Source organism: Platalea leucorodia (genome assembly GCF_965183815.1).
Source record: "Platalea leucorodia genome assembly, chromosome: 3".
NCBI classification, from domain to species: Eukaryota; Metazoa; Chordata; class Aves; order Pelecaniformes; family Threskiornithidae; genus Platalea; species Platalea leucorodia.
Genome location: NC_138825.1, coordinates 28,931,787 through 28,943,980, shown reverse-complemented (window position 1 = coordinate 28,943,980; position 12,194 = coordinate 28,931,787). Strand labels below are relative to the sequence as shown.

Here is a 12,194-nt window from a genome sequence, read left to right as displayed (position 1 = left end):
GGACTGCAGGCTGCACGTTCGCTGGAGCCAGGAAGACTCCGGGAAGTTCATTAGACTCCCAGAGCCCAGAACTGCTAATGACAACAGTCACCAAACAAAAACCAAGAAAAGTCTCCAGAAAGAAGTGTGCTTCTCACACAATATTCTCAGCTGAGCCTACTCAAAGAGAGGCAGAACATAAGCTGTAATCTCCAAGAGCTCTCCTAATGCTTCACCATGGGAACCAAGCCACTACTGACCTTTAGTATATAATGTATATAATAAACCTATCAGGGAAATTGGAATAAATGCCCTATAAAGTTGTTTTCCTTTCTGTTCAGACTTCAGTGAAAAAAAAAAAAATCTAATATTTTTAAGAGCCGTAAAGCTCAGAGCAGTTTCATAGCAGGTATGTCTTCTCTAATAATGTAGCTTCTTTCTTCCTTACACTCCTGAATGCTCCCCAGACAGCAACATCTGAAACAAAAAACTTATTAATGGAATCAGTCTGACATTTTCACTAGTGTTTCTAAGGCTATTTAGCAGTAATAGCTCACATATGCTGTACAAATCCTTGTCTCACAAATGTAGTGAGGTCTCAACACTTGTTATAATGAAATATCCTATTCCTCTTCTATGGAAGCAGAAGTTACACACAAAGACGATTAATGAAATGCCCAGTCATATAAAAGGCAGATTCAGAAACAAAAATTAAGATTCCTGATTTTAGGATTGGAAGAGTGGTCAGTATTTCTCAATACAATGTATCATTCTTTATTACAATGACCTAGCTATATCATGAAGAGCCTTTAAACAGAATTATGGCCTAAATCTCGCAATTTTGTCATTCTAGTTTATTCCCTTCCTTCTGGCTGGTGATACCTCCTTTTGAGGAGGCTGTATTTCTCTATTATCAAAATATTTTTCAAAGCTTTCCTCATCAAACTTCTTTGTTTCAATGAGGAAAAAAAAAAAATGTTGTTTAGTTTCCAGCATAGATTTAATAACACAAAGAAAAAGGTGCCTGGAAATAATTACAGGGACAAGTCATAAATTAGCAGTCATGCCAATTCTCAGGGCATGCTACAAAAACAAATACAGTTACACAGGGAAATGTATGATTACACCAAGCGAGTGCTATATTTTCAGCTAAATGTTTCTGCACCTATACTCAACAACAGCGAAATGAGCCAACTACCCCCAAAGTAATCAGCCACCATCAGTTTTTATATGGAATGAGCTAACTACTTGTTTTTTCAAACCAAGATGCCTGAAATTACGTCCCTCAGTCCACAGGTTTTATTTGCAGAGGTATTAAACTCCTACTAGTCTCATTGTCGTTTCTGTTAACATTGAGAATAAAACAGACTTTTCATAGGAATTAGGTAGGCAACATATGGGAAAAACATCTCAGGGTATGTATTATTGCTGGCATTGGCAATTAAACGCAAAATGCTGCAAAAAACTGTCACATCAGAACTATTCATTGTGATATAGAACTCTTTAAGAAATGGAAGGGATGATTAGAAAGTGGACAGAAATAAATGAATACACAATTCTAAAATAACTTGCGAGCTCCTTATCCCTAGTCTGGACCATTTTATGCTCAGTTATAAGATAACAAAACAAAGAGGATCTAACTGCTCCACTTTAGATAAGGATGTCTTCTGCTTTTACAGGGGGAGACACCATTTGTAAGGGACTTTCTCATGTCCTTGCATGGAGATGAGGCCACAGCATGCAGGAACAGACTGTTTCTGAAGCAGCACAGTGACTTAGGATGGAGGGGCTTTCATAATTAATAAGAACATATAAGGCGATTTAAAGATTTGAAGATGTTACATCTAGAATGTGCTGCCTAGAAGTGAAGGATGGCATGTTACTGAAAAATACAGTTTCTCATAAAGCCAACATGTAATCAGTTTGATAGTTGACACTATTTCAATATATTGTATTTCATGTGCTTTATTGCTCTTTTCCTTTGCAACATATCTCAAAGAAACAAGGTTTGCAAGAGATCTATGGGAAGAGCTTGGGGATAGCAGGGCTCAAGAAACACTTTGGGAGAATGAGATGGTCTGATTTCTTGATGAGAAAGCTTAGGCATGTCACTGGGGTAGGGAAGGGAGAGCTTCATGTAACAGTGAATTTGGGGTAAGCAAATACACCCACATATACCTGGTAGGTCAGTGGCAGTCCTCTTTTACCTGTCCTTTTTACTGCTATCAGAAGTACAGTCCTCCCAGCAAGTTCAAACTCTTCCTTAGACGGTCTCTGTTGAGGCTGTAACTACCTGGACATTCACTGGCTGTTTTCTTGCAAGCTGTTCTCTCCGTTTTTGCACAGCTTTATATTCTTAGGCTCAGTACAGTCTCTATTGTTTAACTGAAATCAACTTCTTCTAAACCCTGTGATTTCCTTTTTTAAATATTTACAAACGCATTCAGTAAACATGATGTATTTTTCAGCTTAACATGATATCATCACATTCTAATTTAAAGCTGAAAAGAGCTATAAAACCCAAAGAACACATTGCTGTGATATGAATATTTAATAGTAATTATCTACAAAAATGGGCTTTACTATTGAACTATTTAAATGGATCTCCAACATGTAAGAAAATATTAGATTTGATGTTCCACTTAGTGATATATTACTTGGAGAAACATACACAACACTTTTAGCTGACTAGCTTAGAATTGCCATCTTCTTGCATTTTGCTGGCATATTTTTACCTTTACCATCATTAAACATGTTGTCTCCTTGTCTCACAGTATTACTAGAACATAAGAACTCCGGAAACACACCAACTCACACTTCCTGAGATATTGTTGAAAGCTAACATACAGGCTAAACAGAAATATATGCAACAATACCTAAATATAAGCCATTAGCCTGATAAACACTTATTTCCTTTGGAAGCACCAGGCTTCAACTCTCCTATGTATGGCATCACAAAATATTGGATCCCCTCCTCATTGTAGCTCGTTAGCTCAAGTTCACAAGTGCTAGGAGGGCACCTGCAGCTTTCAGCATCATGCAAGGGATAAGTATCAGGGTTAAATGAGGACTCAGTCAAGTAGGCTATCAGTAATGTCAGACATATGTCAGGTGCTTCATCACAGAGCTCTCTTATTTGTTCTGCAGTAACAGGTAATCAAGTCATTGTACTGGACCACACTAAAGGTTCATTTCATGCAGACTCAGTTTTCAAAGGCCATTATGCTATCATTGGGCAAGTGTCATTAACATCAAAATTAGTAATAAGCTAAAACCCCATCACAGACCAGGGCCTGCTGACAAGACAAGTATCAAAAGCCAGCTCTTGTCCTGAAGAACTTACAGTCTAAATAAAAATAAAAAAAAGTCCACCTTTACTTGGAAGTAAATGAAACTGTTAGAAAGTGCCTGTACATCACAAGCAAGAAAGGACAGTGCTCCACACTAAGTGTAGGATGTATTACACTTTACATTGGCCCTAAGTATGCATAGGTCATTGTTTAGTGTTGTCCTGTGCGTGTTGTCCCTGTTGATCAGGACAGCTGGAGTCAGAGATCACTAGAAAGAGGAAAACTAGCAAAATTATATTTATGGGGAATAAGTGACAGAAGTTAAGCTACAAACTTAGAAGTTTATAGTTACTTTTCATTGTTAGATTTGTGTTGCTTCTTGGTCAGAACACAAGTACTTTGGCTTTTTTGTACCCTGAATTCCTTGCAACTCATGGGGAGCATTCATAGTTCTGCTTGCCTAAATCATCACAGTGGCCACCCTCGGGAGTCAGCTTTTTGCTATCCATTCTCCAGCATATGAACTTATTGTTAGCTTGATGCTGGAATTCTTAACCTGTGGAGGTGTATCCCCTCAAGCTGAGCAGGACACCCGTGGCTCCTCGGTATACGTCTCTTACCCTACCTGGTGCTATATACCCTGTTTTTGTGATTTTTGTTTGTTTGTTTTTTAAACTATCTCAACTAGGACATGCATTTTAGTAGAAAGCCCTACCAATGAGTAACTAACTTGTATTCCAAAAGGCTTTTCTAAATTCAAGAGTGACCCATTTTATTCTGATAACAGAAAAAAACTCTATCATCTTCATATTACTTTAGATGGTAAAGATTGCTACTATTAATAAAACAAAATATTTAAAAATTTATTGGAATGCTAATTGCACTGAGTACTTTCTGATAAAATGTCTTTCTTCTTCTCTGCTGTGTGTGAATATATACCATAATATTTTAGACCTTTATTTGGTATCTTGCCCCAGCCAAAAAATGACTTTCCAATACAGCTGTAGTTGAGCATACCCATAATGTAAGGACAAAGTGTATAAGTATTCCTAATTACCTCCAAAGCAAGTTTGATGAACCTGTGAAAATTAAGGGGGGGGGGGGTGTGTGTGTGGTGAAATCAGACATATTGCAGTGTGAAAATAAATCACCAATGACCTTAACATTACTTTTTAGTGCTATCAAGCAATAAAATATAGCATGTTCAGACTAGATCTTCTTAATGTTTCCAGGCCCAGATTAAAATAAATCTAATGTAAAGATTTTCTTTTTCCTTCTGGTGCTTCTTAATTTCTCTGGAGGATTTTGCTTTTCAATAAAAGTGTGTTAAGTATTTGAGTTAAATAATGTAAAAGGAGGATTTTTTTTTTTTAAAAAGAAGCTCGAAGGCAAAAAGCTTTCAAACAAAAAATTCCTTCTTTTGCTGCAGATTTCTTCAGATTGCTTTCAGTATTTCCTGAAAGAGGCATTGCTGACACAAATCATTTGCAGAAAACATGTTGACTTCTTCCATTTAATTTAATATGATAGAGAAGAAATTTGAATGGCAAAACCTGTTTCTACAATAAAAGGGTTAGCAACCCATCCAGATTGTCTGAAGATGGATGTAGGTATGCAGTGCTTATTATGATCCATTAAACAGCAGCAGCTTATTCAGTGCACTGCTATCCCTTGGATGCACTGACCTTCTCACATACTGTTCAAAGACTGCATACAAAATGGCCTTCCACAAAAAACTGAAATGATACATTCAAAATACTGCAGAGCAGTGAAATACAGCTTTAGAAAAGAACCAGAAGAACATTGCATAATGAATACAATAATACTTTAAAAAGACCTACTCTATTACTAGTACCGAGACTAAGATTTGGCTGTGAGTTTATTACCTCAATGCATTTGGGAGACAGCCATCTAGTGAGTTTTTCCTGCATCTTGTTGGCATTATTACTTGAAATTACTCTATGGGTGTTCCCCCATGGCATCTCAGAACAAACTACACAGGGTCACCAAGGCAATTGCACTGTCTCTGCACTGTGAGTTAGTAAATAACTAAAGCTAATTTCATATACCAGCAACACATAGAACAAATCTTGAATTTCACTAGCTACACTGAAACTGCATTTGGTTCTCCAGCTATTTTAAATCAAATCAGTTATGAAGGAGAATTACGGGAAATTAAATCCAGCTACAACTCCAGGAACACCACAAAAAAGGCATTTTATTATATTTAGGGTTGTGATAACCGGTTTGTTCTACTGTGGTCAATGTATTTAAAAACACATAGAGGAGAAGAAACATAAAAGCCAGTACTAACTATGTGAAAGTTGTAGAGTAAGCTGGTTCTAAGGGCCTAATTCCACTTACATGGGGATATGTAAGCAGTAACTCAGCAAAGGCTCAGAGATGATACATCAGATTTTACCAGTGCAAAAGCTGGCCTGAAAGAGAACGAAGAATATGCCAGCAAGAACTGGGTAGTCTATTGTATACTGTTTGAATGCATTTTTAACAAGCATGGGTGCACAACAGTTCTGACAACAGCTTCAGAGAAGGAACTCCATAAAGATACACAAATAATACATGCATCTTACAACCTCAGGTAGGAAGTCCTGATAATGACCATAGCACTGTTTGCTGTTACAACTGACTTTTGACTAGATAATATCTGTAAATTGAACTCTTCAAGCTGTAAACGACAGTGAAATGTTTGCAAAGATCAAGGGAAGCAAGTGTCACTGATAGCCCTCTGCCTTGCTTACAGATGAACTCCTGAAAGAAACACCTTTCCCACTAAACTCCGCTTCTGTTATGGAGCCGTTTTCCTTCCAAGGCTGGTTAAATGATCATCGTGGTGAAATAAAACAGAAGAAATCCTTGAATATGTTTGGAGATAACTTTGAAACAGAGGTAGGGAGGTCTAACTTCTCTGAAAGAGAGGGATATTTTTAAGGGTACAGATAATAGATGTCTACTGTTCAGACTGAGTGAATCCAGGCCCGGGAACAATATGTAGTCAGCAGAGAAAGTTACACACCCCTACAGAACAACTCAGCCTTAGCCTGCCCTGCCCTTTGGAAGTGCCTGTCTTCGTCCACCGATTTGACTAGCTTAGGGCAGGGGCTTCCTAGCTCAGATACTTCCATTCAGGGAATCAACCTGAACCTTATTTCCATTCTTTTCCTTTGGGATTAAAACAGCTCACTCTCTCCACCCCCCCACCCTCCCATATTTTCCAAATCAGAAACACCAGCGTGGTGCAAATACTAATAAGTGCATTCGGCTTCCCTTTATGTTTGAACAGCATTCTTGGTGCCGGTTCTAATCTGGGTGTGTAAATACACTGTTTTTTTCCTCACCCTCAATCTACATAAAGTGGAAACAAGGAAAACTGGACAGCACTAGAAAGCCTGGGCTGTGGTAAAGTGTTGCACTTCTCGGTTTAGTCAAACACAGTCTAGTTTGGGTGTAAATGAAGCTGTCACCATTTGATATCTGCGCTGTATGCACGATAGTTTACAAAACACATTCTTTCCCTGGGTTACGTGGAATCACACTCTGAAGAATCCAATACCTTTGACAGCAAAGTGACAGAGAGTGTGGGACTGTCAGGAAGAACAGAGAAAGGGCAGTTAATGAGAAAAATAAGGTCCAGTCTGCAGCTTTTTTAATGTTAATGGAAGAATCTTTTCTACTTCAACAGGCTCTTGACAGGGCCCAGAGTTCATGAGGAGGAAGTGCCTGTTCCAAGAACAGAAGCAGGAAGGATATAGATGCAAAGCTGAGAGTGGGAGGAGGCAGAAGGAATAGATAAGTGAGGATGCAGAGGAGCATAAGGAGTGGCAGGTGTGATCAGTTCCCTTTTTATCAGCAGGAATCAATATGAGAATACCAAACGTAATGTGAATTTTAATGTCTTTAAAAATAACGTCATCTTCTATGAACATTTTCCTGTAAAAATAGAATGTTTTAAATGCTGTAGGAAGATGAATATGTACACTTTGGTCACTAGGATGAATCCGTTACTTTTCTTCCCTGTTTCTTTTTTTTTGTTTTGTTTTTAAAGGTTATAGCTTATGGACCAGGAAGTACTGAGAAAAGTAAAAAGAGTTCAGATATCTGGATATGGCAGCTGGTACGTGACAATTCACACTTGTTAACTGATGAGTTCATGTTTCAGTTCAGAGCAGACTGAACAGCAGTAAAGCCTTCTAGCACCAGCAACAGAAATTAAAACGATTACCTTCCTTCTCATACAAGAGATCATCAACAGGCACCACCCTTCAGCTTTAAACTATGATGAAAAATAACTGTAAACTACTGCCACCCTAAAAGTAGTCTTATCTGTATGTTGAAGACAGAGATACTGGCATCCTTCATCAGGTCTTCGTGGGGATTTTAATACACCCCTACCTAGGGTATAATCCTGTAAATATATCAGAATGCCTCTGAGTGATAAAAAAGCATCAGCTATTACTTCTGCCGTGAAGCATTTGTCCTCATACGGAAGTCAAACTGGAATCAGGTAGACTAAGCTAAAAAAAAAAAATCTAACTGAGAACTTGTTTATACTAAAGCACTAAAGAACTTGTTTATACTAAAGTAGGTGATCCAGATGCCCTTCATTCAACTGGCTTCTAGGAAACATTTGCAGACCAAAGGAAAAAACAGAGAAAAGCTAGTTTTCATTTACACAAGTCACCTAGCTTGGGAGGCAGATATTTCTATTAGTTCCTGTTCTGTTGAAATTCACAGGGACTGTCAAATACTAATTGAAGACATAATAATCTTGAAAGACATTTGTTTACACTGCAGCTTACAACAGCCTATGCAATCAAGCCCTTGTTTGCTGGCAAGAACCTGGCTCCTCTGCTTGACAAGATAATGACGAGTCCATTCCAGTGTGGAGGGACTCCTATTAGCAATTTCTGTCAGCTCCCTGCTGACTTGTGAACTGCTTTTCAAGACTTGAAAAGATATTAGGAATCAGAAAAGTAAAAGAGGAGCTTGAAGTACTCCAGGAGGTTATCTCTGTAATTTCCAGAGCTGTACCAACTTGCAGGCTGCTAGGTTAGATTGGTAGCAGTGTACCCCCAAGAGTGAGGCAATGGGTTGCTGCTTTATGATGGAGAAGAATGAACCATGAAGCATGTTCTTATTCATGCTAATAGTGTCAGGCAGGGAAGATCAGCTGAATATTTAGCTAGGCCTCATGAAACAGGGCAGGTTTGAAGTGCTCTTGCAGTGGGAAAGATTTCCATACTTACCTGCCACATTTTCTTTCTGCTAGTAACAGCACATGGAAAATTAAAAGCTGGTTATCTGTGCTTTCCCTTCAGGAGGGCACATCTACTGTTACCATGGATGGTAAAACCCTGACTCTATCTGCTGGTGACAGCCTGCTTGTCCGTGCCCAGTCTATGTGAGTAGAGAAGAACAGTGGTTCAATGCATGATTTCCCAGCTTCCACCAACAAAAATTCTGTGTATTTGGTCCGCACCAGGCTGGGCATCAGCTGGTGCGGAAACACCAAGTGTCTGTGAATGCAGGATTTGCAATAGCCTCCATTATTCCTCAGGGCAGAATTGCATTCAGGAGGAAACAAAGCCAGACATTCATTCTAGTTCACCTCTTACGGTTAAAGGTGGGCAAAATAAAAAAAGAATAAACACTACCAAGAAAAAGCAGCATGCAAAACACCATGCATAAAGGTAGACAGCACGAATACACCAATCAGCAATCACAGCAGATACTCTAAGCTTCAGACCAGGCTTAATCAACATCAACACAGCAAGAATTTGGGTTCAGACTAAGAACACAGTGCTATTCCTGGAGTAGGATGCATATGGCTACTTCATAATCATGACACATGGGATATATGTAAAGGAAAACCCAGTGAAAATAGTTTCCAGAGAGAATGGAAAGGGAGAGTACTTGCCAACTCTTGTGAAGAGTGTCATAAGCTGATAAAGTGCCCACCATGAAGAAGATGAAGGATGATTTATACTCACTGGTAATGCAATGCAGCAGATTATAGGCAGATGATAAAAATGGCCTTCTTTCCTACAGGAAAAATCTAATAAGTAATAGTGCTGACATTTGCACCTTCTGTACAGCACTGAAAACACTTGCTGAAAGAGCTGAAACCATCCAGCTGTGCACAGAAATGTTCTCTGCACCTGTGATTCCAACGCATAGCCACCTCCTCCCTTCACCATTACTTCTACCACTTCTGTGAAATCACTTGTCTTAATTCCCAATCCTGCAGTCCAATCAATGAGCATGTGTTTTCAAAATCATGGCACGACGCATGTGTAGAGATCTGCCAGCACAGTTCATATTAGATTAAGACGTTTATCAGATCTGTACAGCAGGCACCTTTTATTGTATGCATCACTGTTGCACGCTGATTTCTGACCATCCATTTGGTGGATAAGGGAAGAGCAACTGATATCATCTACCTGGACTTGTGCAAAGCATTTGACACTGTCCCACATGACATCCTTGTCTCTAAATTGGAGAGGCATGGATTTGACGGATGGACCACTCGGTGGATAAGGAATTGGCTGGATGGTCGCACTGAAAGAGTTGCGGTCAACAGCTCAATATCCAAGTGGAGACCAGTGACAAGCGGCATGCCTCAGGGGTCGGTATTGGGCCAGCGCTGTTTAACATCTTTCTTTGTCAGCAACACGGACAGTGGGATCAAGTGCACCCTCAGCAAGTTTGCCAACACCACCAAGCTGTGTGGTGCCGTCGACATGCTGGAGGGAAGAGATGCCATCCAGAGGGACCTTGACAGGCTTGAGAGGTAGGCCCGTGTGAACCTCATGAAGTTCAACAAGGCCAAGTGCAAGGTCCTGCACATGGGTTGGGGCAATCCCAAGCACAAATACAGGCTGGGCAGAGAATGGATTGAGAGCAGCCCTGAGGAGAAGGACTTGGCGGTGTTGGTCAATGAGAAGTTCAACGTGACCCTGCAGTGTGCGCTTGGAGCCCAGAAAGCCAACCGTATCCTGGGCTGCATCAAAAGAAGTGTGACCAGCAGGTCGAGGGAGGTGATTCTGCCCCTTTACTCTGCTCTCATGAGGCCCCACCTGGATTACTGCTTTCCGCTCTGGGACCCCCAACATAAGAAGGACATGGACCTGTTGGAGCGAGTCCAAAGGAGGACCAGGAAGATGATTAGAGGGCTGAAGCATCTCTCCTATGAGGAAAGGCTGAGAGAGTTGGGGTTGTTCAGCCTGGAGAAGAGGAGGCTCCAGGGAGACCTCATAGCAGCCTTCCAGTACCTGAAGGGGGCCTACAAGAAAGCTGGAGAGGGACTTTTTACAAGGGCACGTAGCGATAGGACAAGGGGTAATGGCTTTACACTGAAAGAGGGTAGATTTAGATTAGATTACCTATAAGGAAGAAATTCTTCACTCTGAGGGTGGTGAGGCACTGGAACAGGTTGCCCAGAGAAGCTGTGGATGCCCCATCCCTGGAAGTGTTCAAGGCCAGGTTGGCTGGGGCTGTGAGCAACCTTGTGTAGTGGAAAGTGTCCCTGCCCATGGCAGGGGGCTTGGAACTAGATGATCTTTAAGGTCCCTTCCAACCCAAACCATTCTATGATTCTGTGATCTCTGCAACTGGCACAGAAATAGCTAATACAAAAGTGATGACCACAAGAAAAATACTACTGAATTCAGAGATACTTATTTCCTTAAAATAATATTTGTACTGAGGTGTTTCTGTTCAAATCCTCATGTCACAGAGATCAGAACAGATGCCTTCCCCCTTGGTTCATCCATAAGTAGATATACGTTCTTCCCCACCATGTCATGATGTTTGGCTTATACTAATGATAGTGAAGAGTAATTCCTGAAATATCACAAGATATACCAATATGGAAAGAGAACAAGCATACTCAGAACAGAACCTGTTTGTTTTCCCCTACATCAATATTTTAGTTGTTGGCTTGAGTGCATGGTTCCCCTCCCATACACATTGGATCATCTCTCTTTCTATTTTTCCAGGTACCACTGGAAGAGAGCAGAAGAATGTGTTGCTCTCTGCATTGCTCAGGATCCAAAACGCAAGCAGCCTTATACCTAGCTCCTGTGCCAGTTGACATTGATTATAACTAAGTTTTAACCTGCTTGTCTCATCTTAATGATCTTTTAGTCAGAATGCCTGGAAATGCGAATAGTCTAACACGATGATTACACTGAATTAAGTGGAGTCAAGTGCTGTGCCCATTTAAATCTTTTTTCCCCAAGTAGTTAAAGTTTCAGCAAAATCTACAATCAGTAATTTTTTTTAAAAAACAAACAGAACAATAGTTCTTATCTGCAAGGAAAACAGATCCAAGTAGGAGGATTACTTATATAATAATATACATGATACTATCTAGAATAAGTTAAAGGCTTTTCAAATGCAAGTCTCTGCTGCAAGATGTAGAAAAGGAGATAGGACAGATACTGTTATGCCTACTTAGGTAACAGTCTTCATTTCTTTGTCTCAGTTTTGTCATTTGTAATAAATCGGGCATAATGTTAGTTACCCAGCCCACAGTAGGGGAGCTTTAATTGGCAGTAGCTCACAGATCTTCCGAGATCTTTGGCTAAAATGCCCTTTAAAAAACAAAACAAAATAACTGCGACACTGCTCAAGGATCTCAGTGCCTTGTGAAAGAGAGGAAGGTGCGTTAGTAAAGGAGGAAGCAGTACCTGCAACAACATCAAGCATTACCTAGATCACCACTGTACTTGCTTCAGGTAACTTATTATCAGTTTACCAAATCTGACAATGCAGTATCAATCACAGTTATCAGTAACATGCCGTACATACCATGCTGGATGCTATTGATGCACTACACTATCAAGAAAATAGCACAGCAATATGACTAATGCAGGAGCATCCAGGTCATGGATGTTCCTATGCAGC

General features: G+C 40.1%; 1 protein-coding gene across 1 annotated transcript in view; it reads left to right on the top strand.

Annotated features, from left to right (window-relative positions):
* The window catches only part of HAAO (3-hydroxyanthranilate 3,4-dioxygenase), a gene marked incomplete at both ends in the record, with an annotated part of 36,103 nt that extends 24,740 nt beyond the window's left edge, over positions 1-11,363 (top strand). The window contains 4 exons of the mRNA XM_082305606.1: positions 6,031-6,176; positions 7,333-7,401; positions 8,606-8,688; positions 11,285-11,363. Coding sequence (XP_082161732.1) covers positions 6,031-6,176; positions 7,333-7,401; positions 8,606-8,688; positions 11,285-11,363 — 377 coding nt within the window. The remainder of the gene's footprint in view (positions 1-6,030; positions 6,177-7,332; positions 7,402-8,605; positions 8,689-11,284) is intronic.
* Between the last annotated feature and the right edge of the window lie 831 nt (positions 11,364-12,194).